The sequence below is a fragment of the Pseudopodoces humilis genome, chromosome 1 (assembly GCF_049639895.1).
Source record: "Pseudopodoces humilis isolate 2021_Gansu_Grassland_sample_001 chromosome 1, ASM4963989v1, whole genome shotgun sequence".
Lineage (NCBI taxonomy): Eukaryota > Metazoa > Chordata > Aves > Passeriformes > Paridae > Pseudopodoces > Pseudopodoces humilis.
This window is the reverse complement of record NC_142200.1, coordinates 97,165,390-97,184,855: the sequence shown is the minus strand read 5'-3', so window position 1 is coordinate 97,184,855 and position 19,466 is coordinate 97,165,390. Positions and strand designations below refer to the sequence as shown.

The following is a 19,466-nucleotide window of genomic DNA, read 5'->3' as shown; positions in this document are numbered from 1 at the left end:
TTTTCCTAGTAACATGAAAAAAGAAGTCAGAGCTCAGCTCAGAAAGATACTCAAGAATTTATAGCCCAAAAAACATCACACAGGCCTTTTGCAGAGGGAGATTTGTCAGTCTATAAAAGTGAAGTGTAATTTGGGTACATTTTATTAGCTGCCCAAAGCATCTTTCAATACTAAGGGTCCTACTTTTGAGTCCTAGAATAAGGAAACTCTGGACTTTTTAGGTTTTATTTTTCAACACCTCAGATTTTGCTGAAGTCAGTTGATGTTTACAGTGCTTCCCAAATGTTTGCTTATGGGAATTTGTAGTGGCAGTCAAAAGCAAAAGCACACGGTAATCACAATGTTTTAGAATTAGAGCAGGTCCGGACAACGCCCTTTATTCTGCAGCACTGCTGCTTGATCGGCAGATAAAATCATACTTGAGAGAGAACAAATAAGCAATCCAAGCCACTGAATACTTTTGCTCAGGGAGTTACAGTACTTTTTAAAGGGATGGGTTACTCTTTGATACTTGGATTCTAAGTACATTGCATCAACAGAACACACATACTGGCACTACAGAACCAATGAGAAATATCTGAAACTGGCTTCAATTCAATCAAAAACTTTCAAATGTTTAAAGCTCAAAAGCAGACCATTTACCTAAAGCCAGTATCTATGCAACAAAACATATGCAATTAGTTGCTTCACTAAAAACAGTGGCTTTTCCTTGTAGACAGTGGCTCTAAGGCTGATGTTTCTAATCACTTAGTTCCTTAGTTTTTTCCTGACCAACATTAAGCAAAGCAGTAATTTGGTGCCAATATTTGAGAAGGCATTTTCATCTGTACCTAAAATAGATTTTTGACATCTCAGTGGAGATATTTTCTATCTGAAATAGAAAAAAATGTGTATCTTCTTGCTGCCCACCATGACACTATTACATATATATGCAGATAGAATTTTCAGGACACTCCTCCACAACACTCCTATTGACTGAAATCAGCACTGTAAGTTCCTGGTGTTTGGCTATAGGATCACATCACTGTTGACAAGTTGAAATAAATAGGAAACTTAGGCTAAACAGATTAGCAAGCAGAGCCTTCACTAACCATTTTGGTAGAAGTCAACCCCAGACACAGGCTTATTTCCCCATATTTATATTAAAATTAGATTAAACAACTATTCAGCACTATGTTACATTTAAGAATATGTAGAAGGCACTGTGTGTCACACGATTCACAAGTTGCTTCCTCTTCCATGAAAAAGACCATGGGGTGAGATCCTTCCTGTCTAGCACTCTAAGCCATTTTTAAATTATCACCCCTTGAAATTCACAAAACTCTATGAAAACAGAAAATCATCATCACTTTGAACAGTCTGCTATTAGAAAGTTAATCATGGACTTATTTTGGCACATAAATCAGATATTTAATGAGGTGCTTTTTAAATTACAGCTTCTTAAATCTCCTAAGCATATGTAGTAGATCCATGCTCCTGGACCGGATTATGTTTTGTATTAAGTCCCATTTTTAATTTCCAGGCAGGAAGTGTTAAAGTACATAAAGGTTATATTTATGATTTAGGACAAAGAAACAGCAGGCTAGCACTACACTCAATTACATGTATACAAAGAGTGTCTCTGTGATACTTAGTAATTATATGGGAGTCAATTTGTAAACTATAACCCATTGTCACAAAGTCTAGTCTCATTATCAGAAGTGAAAATGGAAAGCAGGAAAAAAAAAGACAATCACCTTTTAAAGTTCTTTATCTTGTAGCATAGAAAGACTAACATGTAATATACAATAATGCATATTGCTATTCAACCAAGGCAATACCAGTATATGATGATGCTGCAATATTCCTAGGCATCCACCATGCTCATTTTTACCTCCAATCATCCTTTGAGAGATTAGATAAAATATTCATCTCTTCATCATCTTGCAAAAGACGATATGCCGCACTAACATGGTGATTTTCAAGCACAGACCGGTCATTGTACAGAATGGCTGAGTCTGACCTAGCATTTAAAAGAAAACATAGGAAAGGTTGTTTCTTCCCTGTCTAAAGAGACTCAGAAGTTTTCCTTTGATCAGCTACAGCAATTAAGTCTATAGAATAGATATAAACATTTTAAGATTATTTTGTAATTCTTTGTTAATTGCTGTTACTCAGTAAAAGAAACCTAAAGAACACTGCAAAATCCATTTCACCAGATGAGATTCACCTAACTACCTTGCTACATAGTTGAAAACAAGTGCTGAAAGCTGTGAGAGATATGTAAACTTGGAGTAGAACCATGAGGCTTTTTCCTAGTTCTTATGTATGTCTGTCTGATAATAAAATTGGACTGTATTCAAGTAGGCAATTGCAAGATGTGACCCAATACTGTTTACAGAACAGCAAACTGGCTGTAAGCAAGATATAGCTCAACTGATTTCTGACATCTGTGTGCTAGACTATGTTGTCTGGAAAGGCAATTGCCAGTGGGACAGAGTTAAGACCAAAGGTACTTTATGCCTGTTTTTAAGCCCCAGAGCAGAGATCTGTGACTGATGAAAGGGTAAACTGGTCTTAAGACAAAGAAGTTAACAGCAACAGAGGGTGAATATGTTTTGTTACAGTCCTTAATCAGATTTGCTTCATAGAGAGTATATTTTTATCCTCTGACGCTTCACATTGTCTGATATTCTTGAACATTTTTATAAGTATTTGGAAAGTATAGCAGATCCCTAATTCCTGTATGCATGAAGTTGTGAGAAGAGTAGTGTGGCTTCACCCAGAATGGAGACACAATCTTCTTTCTATGTTCCCAGTCACTACTGTGCATACGTGTGCATTATTCTGAAAATCATTATTGATGCACAGCATGATTCAGCTAACACACTACAGACACATATTTTAATTACAGACACATAATCACAATGCATCTTATAAATGCCCAAGTGTGCAATGTCAGCCGAGGACACTTAGACATTTTGGCATTGCTACCAGCACTCTCCTATTGTCAAAATTAGATGCCAAATTATCACTGAAACTAGAGACTTCATAATCTTTGCATACTTCTGAATTTTGCTGCCATCTCCATCTTATTTTCCTCTCTTCCACCAACCCAAAAGCTTTTTAAACCTATTATAGCTCTATCTAGCAATTTATGATGCTTTAAAAGAGTATTTCTCTGACTAGGTAGTGGTAAGCATATCCCCTTGTTGCAGGTGTGGTTTCCAACACAAGTAAAAATAATATGTGTAGTGTTCATGTTCACTGATGAATGCAACAAACATGGTTGAATGCCTGATTTATGCTGATTATATTTGATTCTTCAAATTCAAAAAGGAAAAAAACTGTAAAATGACAGTATCTCCTTCAAAACTTCATCAAAATACATCACTCTATACAGCCATTTCTCTTTGAAAACTTTACATGGAAATATTTTTGAATCTTTCTTTTTCCTGGTTATTAATATGAAGCAATGCTCAGGAATTTAGAATACATGCATTCCATTGTAAACATCTGAACAAGAAAAAATTAAATGTAACCCGAGAAAGTGAACTTTCCTCCTTGACACTTGAAACACTTGAAAGCAGAAGTTCCTGCACTTTTCTAAGGCTGCTGTACTGTTATTCTCCCAAGGTTTCTCCCTCTATTTCCTGACCCTTTGTCATGATTTACAGTGGCCTCACCGTGTCTGGATGTGAAAATTGTTGGTGGTTCCAGTGTGTTCATAGTCATGTATGGCAGCTGCGAAAATCATAGCGAAGATCTCCAGCTCTGTCAGCCAGTGCTGAAAAGAGATTACAGTACAATCAGATAAGCTGTCATTTTGTCAGGCTTTTGTCTTCTAAGGTAAGTATTTATTCTCTGTTGATAGTCAATGTTGCCTGTCATTACCTTTCCTTTGCAGTCTGACAGCTGTTTTAAGGCAAGCTTCTCTGGCTGATACATAAAAGCCAACCAGTACTCATTCTGGACCTTCATCTAAATAAACTGAACTTCAGCAAAATTGTTTCAGGAGCTAATAAGGTTTAAGGCAGAGCAAGGGGAAACATGTGCCCTTCTAAAAGAGCAATATTTGAAGAAAAGAAACAAGGAAAACTCAAAAAATCCAGGTTCAAGGTGGAGAGAAACTTGATAATATATATGCAGGTAAACATATACCACCAGGGTATGTATTTTCAGTTCAGTTTACCTGAGCAGCAGAGACTCAGACACAGAAGAATGCCACTATTTTTCAGAAAACGAAAAGTCTTTGTCATTCACTGAATCATAAGGAGAACAAGGAAGACAACCTCAAAAGATGCACATCTTGGTATTTATATATCATTTTTAAAAGCACTTGAGAAAGCTTTGACATTTCTGTGATTTTCCTAATTCCCAGTCAAAGCCTTATTTTACAATGCTTAAGTCACTTTTGCCTTAGATTTATAAATTATTTGGATGGTTTGAATAATTTTTATCTGAGTCAATAAATCATTTTATTGTCTGGTTTTTCCTCTGGTAGCCCACAAGGAGTCTTGTTAACATCAAGCACTTTGGAGTCAAAGGTTTTAGATACTGTGGATGCAGTAAATATTTGTATGAAATGCTTAAATGTATTGCATTTAGAAAAAACCTTTACCACAGTGATTGCCAAATACTTCTTTAACACCTTACTGTCAACCTGCAAATGTATTTCACATACACTCTTTTTTAATTCAAAGTCCAGCAAAGGCACTAAGACTTCCAAAATCTATTCTAGACATCTCCTATAGCTCAGGGGCCACCACTAGGGTGTTAAGCATGTGCAGGGAAGCACAGGTAACAGTTGGGCTCTGCAAACAGCAACCTGTCTACCTCTTTATCTGTGTTTCACAGTCATCTCTGCATAACCAGTGAAGAATGGAGCAAGCCTCAGTTTTAAAGATCCCCTTACATTACAAATGTAGTTTGAAAATATAGCCCAGAGATATTTTGAACAATTCTACTGACCATAATCAAGGTAGTTCTTGGGTTTGGGCTGTTTCCATTTTTTTTCCTTTTTTTTTTCCTTTTTTTTTCTGTTTTGTTTTGTTTTGTTTTGTTTTGTTTTGCTTTGCTTTGCTTTGCTTTGTTTGTTTGGGTTTTTTATGGCAAGAGAGAAAGAACAGTGAGAAGTGCAAGAAATGATCAGAAACAGAAACTTCACTATTTTCTCATATCTACACAATTGATCCAGGACATGATTGGAGAGCACTGATGGCAGAGAAATCTGTTCAAATTTTTTTCCAGCTGTGACTTGTGAGAAAGGAATGATTTCCAAATTATTAAGAACATTAATTCAAGTTTCAAGCAATAACTTCTGGCAACTGCAATGGGGGAAAAATGGAACTAGGGTTTCTAGGCTACATGTCTAGATCTGGACTTCCATTCTTAACAGAGGTCTGCCATTTTCTAAAAGGAGAGACTGCAAATGATAGAAAAAATCAGGGCACAAGTGGTCAGAAACAGCCAGGGCAAGCCTATATTATGCATGCAGAACTCATTCAGGACACATTCAGCTAGTCCAACACATCAACTTCAGACCCTCTTGACAGCATCTGACAATTCCCATGCTAGCAAGATCTCATGTCCAAAGTCTTAAAGCGTAACTAAGGCAATGAGCCTTAGTGTTTGAGATTTCCTACCCTGTCTCTTAAGGCACATAAAGGAAAAGTGCTGACTAGAACACCTTACCAAAGCATCACTTGGTGAACAATTTTGGGTGAGGTAGGTTTTCAAATAGGGTGTATTAGATCTTATTATTAGCAGTATCTTGTATTTGCAGTATTAAGTATCATAACAGCATTCTGGGAAGATTACCCAGCATAAAACTGGAATTACAGCTGTTAATTTTTGGCAATAAATAAAGCAGAGTAAGTAGAACAAAGTCAAAATAGCCTTGTGAGTAACACAGCTGAAGTAACTGGAACATTTTAGTCCCTTTTTTCCTGCCACTACCTTGCAAGTGAAAACAAACAATATGGCAAAGAGCCTGCAGAGAATGGATGCAATCTCCATCAAACTGCTTACTTTACATTTCACTGCTTTGTGGTGGATTTCACCTTGGAAACAGGGAAATCATTTTTAAAGAACAAAGCTGTCATGAACAGCAGGACAGTGTCACAAAAGATAAAAAGAGCAAGGAAAAGTGAATGAGTTTGATTTCTAAAGGGCTGATAAAACCAATCCAGAATAAAACCGTATCAAACTTTTTATGATGGTAGGAGCTCAGAAATGGCAGAGGGTAAAATGTATGAAATACCAAGTACTGGCTTCCAGAATTAAAAAAATAATGGGCAAGAAAGCATGATTGTCATTCAAAAATATACAGTAAATGTGAAGCATCCCTTTAGTACTAAAAGATGTGACAGAAGACCTGCACTTTCACAATTTTTCAGGTCTGCTGCAGGAAATAGTTTCCTGTAATTCGTGACAGTATCAGAGAAAGAAGTCTTAAACAGTACAGTTTTCTCTTCATTGTCTAGGTTGAAAAAGAAATTGTGGAATTTCCAAACAGTTATAAAGATTAATTAGAAAACAATACAAAACAAAGTAATAATCAGAGCTGAACAACAGAATTTAATAATGGAAGGAATGAAATGAACAAAAAGTGTGCCAGCTCTTGGAAGCTGTTCTTGCACGTCATGTTCGTATGCCAATCCTCTATGAGATAAACATCAGATTAATTTCAAATTCTCTTTCAACATTTTTTCTATGAGAGAGTCAAAAACTGTACTGTAGTTCATACAATAAAGTATAACTAATTAACTCCAAAGCATCATCCAGAGGGAAAAAATAACAGGAAAACTGAGGAAATTCTACAAAAGGAGAGGGAAAGAAGATTTAATTGAAAATAAAATTAAAAAAAAAGAGGGATGGATCAAAACTATTCAGAGAGTTCATAAATAAGAGGGAGCATGACAAAGGCAAATGAACCATATAAAGGTGAACCAGAAACCTATTTCTTATTTTTAAAACTAGAACAAATTTTAACTATATAGACAATTTAAATGTGAAAGAAACAAATTTTCCACATTACAAATTACTAGATAGCAAGAAAAATGAGGAGTTTTTTCTTATTTTTGTGCATATTTTTTTCACAAGTGGTCTTCATCCTATTGGTGAAGAATTAAACCAATGGCCCTAACACACTTCTCAAACCAAAATCTTGTGTTCCAGCATGTCCAAGCTGCTTACATAAATATTGTAGAAGTGATCAATTTAAGAACTATACATACACTACAGTAATGATAAGATAGATGATGTGAGCAAATCCTGAAAAGAAATTAAAAGAGGAAAAGGTCCCCTGTGTTTCTTTACTTAGTTTGGTTTGGGGGGGGCTATTTTGGGTTTGGTTTTTTATTTCTTTGTAGTCCGCTGCATTATCTCTCTCAGAGGAAAAAAAGTCCAAACTTCTCTATTGCATATTCATGTATTTTCATGTCCTTCTGGTCTGCTCTTTTTTAACATTTTCCTTGCTTTAGTGCACTCTGAGACAGAATAGGAAATCCCATTCAGCACTGCTGCATCACAGGCTAGAATGAAATAGTCATCATTCACTCACATCTGAGTTGCTTCTAAATGACTAACATAGCAAGAAGCAGCAAGATGTAAAGGTAATTCTGAATATACATAGGATGGAGATCAGCTATATTTAGGCAGCTGTTTTAATTCAATTGAATTGAATTAATTAATTTAATCCAATTTAATTTAATTTTGGAGCAGAGCACCCCCACATGAAAACTGCACTTCTTCCATGGTTTGAGGAGGAAAAGGGAATCTATTTCCTCACCACTGGAGTACCATTCACATTACTCAACTTTGCACCTGTTCCTACTGACTACAACTTGCAGTGCATTTTCATTAACTAATGGTCCTAAAAGCAACAGTGACCAATTTAGTATCTCACAGGAGTTTTTGAGTATCTAACTGTATTAGATGCAATTCTGACTTAAGTCCTTTTTACTTCAGGCACAATCAGAAGCAAGTGACACAACTTCCATCAGGATTAGCCTGTCTGAATCAGACAGCACCTGACTCCTTCCAAATCTGCTTCTGATAAACAGCAGTATTTACTGCTCTAATTGCAGTGTGACTGCAATTCACAATGCAATCTACTTTCAACACAGGAGACTTGGGATGTTTACAGGAGGCAGTGGAGTGTGTGACTCCTCAGGGAAGAGCATCCAGTTCTGGCTTCAGAATTGAAAGCAACACCTGCGTGGCAAACAAAAAACTGCAGAAATGCAGATCATATGCACAAAACATAGTTCCCAAGCATGAGCAACTCTATAGTTGTTGAAACTGGCCTAAAAGACCAGTAAGAGCTGCACTATGCCCTGTTATCTTGTACCTCTCTGTCCTATACTCCATGAACCAGTAAACACTGGTGGCAGTATTTTTTTGGGTTTCTTATTGAGCTGCACAGAAAAAGGTATCATCAGCATACAAATATCACTACAAGTGAGGCTGACAGACAATTTTTATAGTGATTTTGTATAGCTAATTAAAGGTGCTCATTGCATGAGAGTGTTGGAATTTGGTTGGGCTGAGGCACATGGTTTTTCCTTACCTTTTTTTTTTAACAGTTCCAGATACAGTTTATAACACTCTGGGAGTGTTGAAGAAGGCCTGAACTGCAGCAAGAGCCTCAGCCTCTGCTGACTGGTTTCATGTGTCTGCTCTGCACTACAAAGGCTCCATAACCCTTGAACTGCACACTGGTTAGTGAAAGGACCTCAGCAAAATAGAACAGTGCAATAGAACAGAATTACACATATTCAACTACCAGACATGGAGCAATCACTGAATGGCCAAGGTATAACAGGAGATAACTGCTAAACATTTAACAGATTAACCTCCCTTTCACAATTTCAACCTTCCTTTCACTGTCACCTTTGCATCTACACTTCTGCCAATGCAAGAGCAAGGGCAAATTAGATGCATGGAAAAAGTGAGGCAAATAATGTGTGGAAAAGATCTTCTCCACAGAATCAGACTAAAGGTAATTTCATTCCTTTTTCTGGCTGAAGTGGTAACCAGGAGAAAGAAGAAGAGAATGAATAAATATGTATCCAATACACTTTGAACTTTCCCTGCTATTTATTAATTTCCCAACAGTGTGGAGCAGCAACTTTCTGAGCCTCCAGATGAATCCAAACCGCAATGGTTGATCTTCACTCTGGAATCTATCTTCCTTCAATTTCTCTAGTCCATCCTCAAATGTATTTCTCTTGTTTGTCTTGAGAACCACTGTGGGAACATATTGTGCATTAAGTTTGTCTTTTAAGCCCATTCCTGGCATTATTGTCACACTTCAGCTGTCCTGTAGGTATCTGTGCAAGCCAGTCCAGACAATTTTGCTGTAGAGAAGTGGATGAAGATCAGTATTTCCAGATACCAGCACTTGATATGCTCAGATAAGTGGAATGAATTATCATTTGGATGTACCCTCTCCCTACCTTAAGTTAAGAAGAAAGCTTAGACAATATGATTCTTCATACTAGATGAAATGAATTCCAGCAAATGTGTGTTGGCAGATTCACACAGAAGATCTGTGGCAGAGTGAAAAACCAAGCTTGGGTTTCTCATTCATCCTCTTTAGATCACTGTTAAAAGAGTTATCAACAACTTCACTTACCCTCTGTTCCTAAATAATCCAAAGTCTTTACCTTTATTAGCCCAGCCATATCAAACTGTGACTACAGTATAAAGAGGTTCTACTGTGGATAATCAAAATCTCATTAATAAGCAGAAACTGTTGTAAACTCACTATATATACAGGATGCCAAGTCTTTTACTTACCACTGTTCCTGTCTTGAAAAGGAGGTAATGGACTGTCTGTGTGACATCTGCAGCATGCATTAGATTGTGATAAGGATTTTTGTGTTTACTGTAGCCAACCTCCAGAGCTTCCACAAAAGACACCAAGGCAGAAATGGGAATCTAAGTAAACCAGCACAGAATTAAAGAAAGAAAAAAAAAAAAGGAAAAAAAAAAAAAAAGAAAGAAAAACAAACAAACAAGCTTTAATAGCTAGCATTGAGACAGGAGTTTTTTGATGAGACGTTCTCAAAGAGCTGTCTGTACTTCACAAACAAACAAAATGCTAAAATCTGAAACAGTCACTCAAGAGAAAGAGTGAATTGTTGTCTGGAACACACATAGAGCATGAAAAGTAACAGCAACCAGTGGATTGATTGCCATGGAGAAATATTTATAAATAGATTGCAAGCAACTGCCTGCTATGTTCACAATCCACTTGAATATATATCTGCCTTACTATTCACAGTTAAGATTTTATAATGAAGCACATGATATAGCAAATCTTAGATACTCTAAGACTATAATTTATCAAACCTCTGGGTTTTCACAGTAAAATCCAGTCTGCCTGTCCTATGGGATTGCCACATTTTTCTGACTCCAAGAGTAACTGAAATTATCTGAAAAAATGCAATTCAAGGGATTTCTAGAAAGGAGACTATGCAGGTGGTAACACATGCAACTGGCAACATGAATTCTCCAGTTTCAGCTGCTCAGACAAGAAATACATTAAACACTAAAGTTTCCATATAAAAGATCACTGGTCTTCTCCTCTTAGGTACATATAAGCAGAGGATGCAGTTCTGAGCAGACATCTTGATGCCTCATAAGGCATAGGAAGTTCCTGATAAATTATGAGATCTAGACATCTCTAAACTCTTTCCAGTCAGAGTGGGAACCCCTCGGAAAAGGAAATGTCAACAGTGGAAGGGACTACAGAGTATCTGTGTGGGGACAGTGGTCAAGAACTGGATGGCAATGTTTCCTCTTCAAAGTTGGAAGAAATCTCTGTAGCAGTTATAAAATTATAGAATGGTTTGGGCTAGGAGGGACTTTTAAAAGTCATCTAGTCAGCCTGGCCCTGCAATGAACAGGTACATGGTCAACAAGACCAGGTTTCTCAGAGTCCTGTCTGATTTTGAATGATTCCAGGGATGGGACACCTACCACCTCTCAGGGCAACCTTTTCCAGTTTTCCAGTGTTTCACCACCCTCACCATAAGAAAATCTTCCTTATATCTAATCTTAATCTATGCTCTTTTAGTTTATAATCATTAACCCTTGTCCTACTGCAACAGAACCCGCTAAAAAGTTTGCTCCCATTTTTCTCATAGGTCCCCTTCAGGTACCAAAAGGCTGCAATAGGCAATCCCCAGAACCTTCTCTTCTCCAGGCTTAACAACACTAACTCTGTTGGCCTTTTCTCACAGGAAAGGTGCTCCAGCCCTCCGATCATTTCTGTGGCCCTCCTCTACAATGGTGCCAACAGGTCCGCGTCTTTCCTATGCTGAGAGTTCCAGACCTGGATATCCTGGATGCAGTATTCCAAATGGGGTCTCATGAGAGCAAAGTTAGGAGTAGAATCACCTCCATTGGCCTGATGGCCAATCTGACTGGAATGAATTTGAATTTGCTTTCATACTCTCTTGTTCTCTTTTGTGCCTACATGCTTGAGGGTCCTATAAAGTTCAGGAAAATGACACCATCATTCTCAGAGGATCAAATGCAGTGTTTCCCATGGATTTCATTTGGAACCCCACCTAGTTCATGGTGCCTTACTGCAATTGAAAGTACTACTTAAATCACATCCGGTCTTGCTTATTAGGGAAAGTGCAGTGTTCACAAATTCTTCAAAGACCACTAAAATTACATTTGTAATTGAAAAAAGCAGAATGAGAAGGAAGTTGAACAAAATTCAAGATGAATGAAGATAGCCATCTTCTAACTACTGACCTTGAAACGGTTGATCAGATCATAGCGTGTGAGAAGTTCATAGAAAATGAATTTCAGTGCATGATCCCCACTGGCATCATTTAGTGCAAATACATCAAAGGACCAGTTGTCTACATTCTGCAAGAGTATGTAGAAAAGACGGTTAGTATGGTCATCATTTTTACCATGATCTTTCAATTTCTTGACCTTCTCTCACAATTTCAGAATTCTAGTACTGATTAAATGTATCGTTTATTTTTCAATAAATTCTTCATAATCCATCTAACCAATGCAGAATCATCAATGTACTTACAGTATATCAGGATACTTATTAGTATTGTGTGACTTGTGTTTAACAAGTTTCCATTAAGAACATGTATGCTGTTTGTTTATTCTAAACATGGTAATTCTCTACAGTGGAATTTAATCACCAAAGGATGAATCCTAAAAGATAAAAATCCTGGTTGGCTTTAGTACCTGAGACATTGAGATGGTCCTGTTTGGCCTGATATGATACATTAAGTGCTAACAATTATACAAAAATCCAGTCTTTATAACAGAAGAATAAATAAATAATTCCAGTTGGGAAAGTTACAGACAGCTGTAAACGACATGCTAGTGCTGCAGGCTGGTCAGTCAAGAGATCAAGGAGGGGAAGTTCTCAGCTCTAAAGTTGAGGGTCTAACCTTCTCACAGAAGTTTGAGTTCAAATCTCAAATGATAGGGAAGGCTGTGGGAGGTGACAGCATTCTTTATCTAGCAAGAGATGAAGAGAAACACTAACTCTTTCTAAATGCTCAGTTTCCTAGCTTTCTGTCCCTTCTTAACCTTGAGGACTTGTTATATAAGTCAACAAGCAAATTCAGGGATAGAAGCTATTCTGCTCAACGTTATTGCAAGGTATGGCATTTCTGTAGCCACAGATAAGCAGAAGTCTATACTGCAGACATTGTAAGTGACTACAGGTTCTGTGTTCATTACATGTTTATTTTCTAGCCTAGAAAATATTCCTGTCATGGTGTGGGCATTAAAAAAGGCTGAAAAATTAAATTCTAAAGCACGTAACTCCTTCATCAGTAATTAATGCGAAGTTCCGTCTCTAGCACTAGGCTGATGGACAGCAGATCACTGCAGTGTACTCTGTAAGCAAGTCTGTATGAATGGTTTGTATAGTCACTATTCAAATGAAAGACAAGGCTGATTGTCCTTTTTATGGCAATCAATCTTAATTCTTCATACCATGTCATACAGAAAGGCAACAGACTACTGCAGTAGAAAAATTAGTATAAAAGAGAGACAGAGAGAGAGAGAGAGAGAGAGAGGCTCTGCACTCAATTAAAAAAAAATGCCAAACTTCTCATCCATTGAAGAAATTAGACAGATAATACATCTAGAACTTGCACTACTACAGCCTGCATTTTTTTTCAGAAGCATCAGTATTTCATTATTTTATTAAAACCAACCTCTGTCACAAAGCTGTGATTCCTCTGCTTTGGGTTATTAAGTCAGATGTCCTCTTTACCACAGCAGCAAAAATAAGAATTTGTAGTCGAAAATAAGCTTGTTTTGACTTCATTTCATCTCAATTCTTGTCCTTACTAGCATGACTCTGAGGGGAATGTTGATTATGGCAACCCAGAACTACTGAAGACATATGTGTGGTATACTTCTACAGCCTTTTGCATGCTTAAATCATCAGGTCATTTTACAGAGCACACTAAGCAGTCAGGTAGCTGTAAGGGTTTTTTAATTGACCTTACCGGACTGAACCAAGCAACAAAACATGCCATTTTCAATGGAGGAGATGGGATTGAGAAATTTAAGGTTAAATATTATTTTTAAGACAGAAGACTTCAAAGAATCATAGAATATGCTGAGTTGGAAAAGGCTCAAAAGGATCATCAAGTCCACCTCCTAGCCCTTCACAGGACATCCCCAAGAGTCACACCATGTGCTTCTTGAACTCCATCAGTTTTTGTGCTGTGAGGGGGACATTTCACATTGCTAGGGAGCCTGTTTTGACTTCTTCAAAGTAACTCACATTTCAACCAAATCCATTACCAAACCCAAAAACATCCAGACAAAGACATGTTCTCAAAAAAGTTTTGGAAAAAAAAAATAATTCCAGAGTGTAGGTAGAGTATTGTAGAGTGACCAGGTAGGTGCTAGTTCACTCTGAGCAAAATTAGTCAATGACTTTGGTCATTGTTTAATAATTGGTTTAACTTATTCTAACATGATCAATTCTTTTTACAACCTAATCATTTGAAGACATAGAAAAAAGGGAGAAATTCAATAAAGCTTAAGTCAGCTGAGAATAAGTGATGAGTCTTCCACTGTCTTGTTACTGCTGAGGAACTCAGGAGAAGAGGTACCATTATAGATATCTTCCCTCATAAGCTGGCTATGGAGTGTAGTTGCAAAAGAACAAAGAATTTACATCCCATTTGCAGGAGTGAAGCTAGCACTTGTCAACACGCAGTTGGAAAACGGTGTGGGTGGACACTTTGATTCTGTATATGAAAAGCATGTTTGATCATTCTTCTTGCAATTCCTCCAGATCTTTTGATCAGTTCTACTATTCAAAATGAAAAGGATACCCTAACTGTAAATCTTTCCAGTGTGGAGAAATGCTGCAAGATATCTTAATGAGTTTTACACTTAATATCCCTGTGTACCACCCCACTCTATCACATTTTTTCACCACTGCATGGCGTGGTTGAACCACATGCAACATGTAACCTGCAAAGCTGCTGTGTAGGCAGCTGGTCACTAACTTCTGTTTGTAGTCTTGATAATTCATGCCTAAGTCAAGAATCTTGCAATTGGCCCATGGATTGAAGCTTTGTTTATTTTTCAGACTACTTCTGACTAATTATTTTCACATTGAAACCTTAAAGCTCACAGAAGGGTCCATTTTCATAAACTGATCACTTATTTTTCATAAACTGTCACTTTGAAGACCTGAGCTGAACAATGCAAGAAATTCCCTTCTCTCACAGCAGCAGATCCTTTTCCTTCTCCATCTCTTTCCGTCTGTTTTCTTCCTTCCTTGTGGGATATTGTGAGTGATTCCTAAATCTTAATTTAATCACTGTAATCTAGAACAGAATTGCAATCTTCACAAGCTGAAAATGGCCACAGCCTTGAACTTTATTGTTTCTTTTATTGAGAGGATAATTCCTTAGGCCAGTTAAATGATTAATGAATGTGAACTAACTGAATGTCAGAGAGAAGGAAAGGCCAAGTATTAAGACCGCCCTTATATGTCACAGGATTATTTTGATGCTTTGTGCAGATCCCCCTTTAATATCTTTTTATTGGGATTACCTTTAGCACTCCAATTACAGCTGGTGGGTAGCTCAAGCCGACCATATTTGAAGTACGCCTGTACATTCTACCAAGATGAAATAGATAAAGCAACACATTAATAGAATTAAGTCAAACAAAACATACAATCAACAAAACTCATAAAGCAAAAAAATTACAGGAGACCTGATTCAGCCTGGAAAACCCTAACTGGAATATGGACCTTTTTTTCCTTCCATTTTGTTCCTAACTTGCCCAATATTCTCAATTTTGTTTTTATTGTATAGTTTAATTTGAGCTTGTACGTTGCCCAATATCTCATAGCTTGGTTACTGAGCTGAACATGACAAAGAATTTGCCAGTACCAGGTCTTCGTCAGATGGAAAGGCTACACTCGACCAAACAAAATGTTCCCCATTTTCCACCATACATACCTGTACTGACCTTTCAGTTCCCTTAGTCCTTACTGGCCCACATGCAAGCTAATTCTGAGTGTACTTCAGAAACCATTTGTATGCAATGAATCAACTCCAGTGTGATACAGCTGTTACTTTTGTCTGTATGTTTTCAAGATTAGTATAAAACCTTTTGGGTGTTTGCCATGTGTATGTGTGTGTTTCAGGGAATGAGAGAAAAAGAGCAAGGCAATAATCAACATCTGTAACTATACAGATAAACAAAGTATGTAATGTACCAGAATTTAAACTTGATTATAAAGTATATTTTAAACATATCATTGAGTATGTACAAGTTTTCAGTTGTTTTCAGGACACACTGTGCTTAATAGGATTTGGTGAATGCAGAAAATATGTCATAGCTAGAATGTCTTTCCACAGGCCACCCTTTTTTGCCCTAAAGCACTGTAGGACTAAAGGAAGATGATACAAAGCTCTCTTCTCCCACCTGAAATGATCCTGTGCAAAGTTTTCCTTCACTGCCATTTTTCTTTGTCATCTTCTGCACTCAGAACTGAAAAAAGTCATTCCCCTTTGGAGACTTATATTCACCCATTCTGAAATCATAGAATTTCTTGTCCCTTTCTTTCTCTAGTCAGAAGCTCCATAGCATTCTTTTAAGAGAAAATTAAGAAGTAGAACCCCTTTCCCTTAGCTCAGGAAACTCACAACCCTCCTCCCATGCCATATTATATTTGAATACTTCCTTCTTTGTGTCACAGTGTTCCAGGTCAGCTGGAAAACAGCTTTCTGAGCCAGCTTTCTGCATTTACTTACATGTTGAGAGTAAGGGTTAATTCACAAATAGCCAGTCAAACCTTGGAGAAATCTGCCCCAAGGAGAAATTAGAGGTTTAGTCTTATTACAATTTTCTGCCACTCTTAACACATGTACAGTAACTTTGGTGCACAGATAAAAATATTGGTCATAGTCATGACAAAGGAGGCTTCTGTGTGTCTGTGTGGACTGTGATCCACTGTCTGATATGTATAACCTCCTGCACAGAGGACTATTAGGCCGTCACTGCAATTGTGTTGAACAGTGAAAGGTGCTTTGCTCTTCCATTCATGACTTGAATTTTGCTGTTGCAAAACTACTCCCAGAGATCTGAGAGCTGCTGTCTCTCAGGCTGTCTGAAAAATGCTGACAGTTTCACATGTGCCAGCCCTATTTCTGGCTTGAACAAAGAAGGTCAGTGAAGAGTGGTTACTTGACAAGAAAATATAAGATTAGAAGTGAGTCCAAATTGAAATTAATAAATGTTTTAAAGGGTTAAAAAAGTAAAATCAGTTTTAGCAACAGGCTGTGATATAAATCACAAGAGGGAAGCCTGAGAGGACTCAATGGCTTTTTTGAAATCCTCCCTGAGCTCCAAAATTTTCACATCCATTTTGATCAATAGTTCATTCCAGTAATAATATGCTAAAGGATTTTGTCCTGTATCTTAGCACTTCTTCATAAGAAATACCAGACCACAGAGGTAAATGGAAGCAAGGCAGAGTTTGATCTGTCCAAATTTTAAGTGCTGTCACTTCTGACCTAGGACTATGTATATTGTCCATCAAAATTATACCAGGTGTGCTATTACATCTGTACTACAGTAAGAACAGGGGAATAGGTATTGTTTCAGTTTACAATCTTTTACTAAATCCCAGGTTTTTAGGGGTTACCCAAATCTATGTAGAAACATTAACAGAAGCACACTAAAGTGCTTTTCATTCAGTAGTCTTCTACTGACCCTGAGTCTGACCCCCATTGCTCTGAGGTCTTCTGGCCTAAGGTACTCTCCTCCACCTCCTGTCATTGTGCCATCACATACTACAGGTGAAATCTGCAGTACCTGGGTAGTTACTAGAACAAATTAATTACATGACACTTTACCTTTCCACAAATATCCCAGCTTGCACTGCATGGACAATACTCCTGAACCGGGGTTTTTCCTCAGTCCTTTTGAGCATCATCCCCATTTGCCGTGTGAAGGTGGAAGCCAACCAGTCGCGGACCTCTGAGGGCACAGAGTCAGACTGGATATCACTGAGTTCATCTTCTGTGTCCAGTAAACGTCTAGAAGGATGAGGAAACAGAAGGGTAAACAGATTTCCTTAGAGAGCACTACAACATTATTAACAAAAAAAAGAAACTCAGATATATTCTAATTAAAGCAGCCTGTTAAAAGTCTTTGATTCATTAGCCCTAACAAAACACAACAGTACAAGTTTTCAACTGTTTGTTTATTCTCTTATGTACTTATATTTCAGATTGTGAAACTCACTACTAGACTGAGAAACAAGAATTATCAGTCCTCTGAAACACAACTGTATGATCATCTATTGACTTTGCATCTTCAGCTCATCAATATTTCTGAACTTTCTGCCTTTCAAAGGTAATTTAGGGTCATTTCTAGGAATGAATTTCTAGCTTCTGAATTAGTGACTTACAGTTCTCTCCTCTTCAGTTCTTGTCATCTGTGTTGACTCTACAAGTGCATTTATCAATGGGTAAATGGCATGTAACCAAGATGAACTCTTCTGCAATGTCTTACCAGTCTACCTCTGTCATGGGTAATTTTTTCTTTAATTTCAAAGACATAATACAAGTGAAAAATTTAACATTATTTATTATAAATAATTGAGTAGAAATTTAGAAACTGTCAGAAAAAGTAGGACACAATTACTATGAAAACATTTCTCTGAGAAAAAATATATTACTTTTATGATTGGTTTTGATCTCCTTCCCTGTCCCAGGAAACTTAAAGAAGCATTTAAATGAAGGATTGAAGATCTGTTCTACACAGAATACAATATTCTAATGATTAAAACAATATTATCTATGAGTAATAAATCTTGACTCAACCAACTTTCACAATTGACATGTAAATTACAACTGGTGCTAGATATAAGAGTGTTGATGTCAATAGTTAGCTCACCTGGTTTCACAAATGTATACTGACTCAAGAACAGTCGCCGCATATTCCAAATTCTTCTTTAGATCTACAACTGAAGCTTCCCCTCTCTCTAACTGATTTACCAAAGACCGCAATCTAAAGAAAAAGAAAGCAAAAATATGGTTAGTATAAAGCAAAATAGGTTGAGAGTGAGTGTCAGTTCCCAGTATGAGACCTAGCATACACATTGACAGGTGAAAACTTTTGGAAGTCTACAAGTTTTTTGAAGCAACATACATAAAATCAACAAAAATTAATTTTCAAAGATCAGTTATAATGATAATATGTGACTCCATGAGTTATTACAGAATCATACAATCACAGAATATGATAGATACCTTATAGATAGAATAGATACGCTATAGATAGAATATGATAGAATATGCTGAGTTGGAAGGGACCCATCAGTATCACTGAGTCCAACCTCTGACCCTACACAGGACACCCCAAGAATCACATCATATGCCTGAGAGCATTGCGCAAAGGCTTCTGAACTCAGACTCCTTGAGTCTTGTCACTAGTCATGAGAGTGAAGAGATCAATATCTGCTGCTCCACTTCCCCTCATGAGATTGTTGAAGGTTGCAACAAGGTCTCCTCTTAGTCTACTCTCCTCCAGTCTGAACAGATCACGTGGTCTCAATCACTCTTTATAAGGCTTCTCTTCCAGAAGTTTCACCATATTTGTGGCCCTCTTATGGACACTTTCTAATAGTTTAATATCTTTCTTATACTGTGGTGTGTAAAACTGCACACAGTACTCAAGGTGAGGCCATAACAGTGCAGAGCAGGGCAGGACAATCACTTCCATTAATAAGCTCTCCCTACTCAAAACTGAAATAAGTGAAAATAGAAATCACTTGAAATTTAACAGAGGAGCTAAGAGAGGACAATTTCAATCCAGTCATAAGGAATCTCTTGAATAGTATCTGTTAACAAATGACTGTTATTCCTAATGATTGATGTAAACATGCAAAACTGTACTAGAGAATACTTAGAAACATGTCTTAGTTTAGGGCAAATTAG

At 37.2% G+C, this 19,466-nt stretch overlaps 1 protein-coding gene across 4 annotated transcripts in view; it reads right to left on the bottom strand.

Moving 5' to 3' along the window:
• The window catches only part of PDE1C (phosphodiesterase 1C), a 198,448-nt gene that overhangs the window by 47,299 nt on the left and 131,683 nt on the right, over positions 1-19,466 (bottom strand). For all 4 annotated transcript variants that reach the window (XM_088060783.1, XM_014258682.2, XM_014258683.2 and 1 more), the window contains 7 exons: positions 18,424-18,537; positions 17,379-17,561; positions 15,064-15,130; positions 11,755-11,871; positions 9,784-9,924; positions 3,666-3,766; positions 1,874-2,002 (listed from right to left, as the gene is read on the bottom strand). In XM_088060783.1, the coding sequence (XP_087916909.1) occupies positions 1,874-2,002; positions 3,666-3,766; positions 9,784-9,924; positions 11,755-11,871; positions 15,064-15,130; positions 17,379-17,561; positions 18,424-18,537 (852 nt within the window). The remainder of the gene's footprint in view (positions 1-1,873; positions 2,003-3,665; positions 3,767-9,783; positions 9,925-11,754; positions 11,872-15,063; positions 15,131-17,378; positions 17,562-18,423; positions 18,538-19,466) is intronic.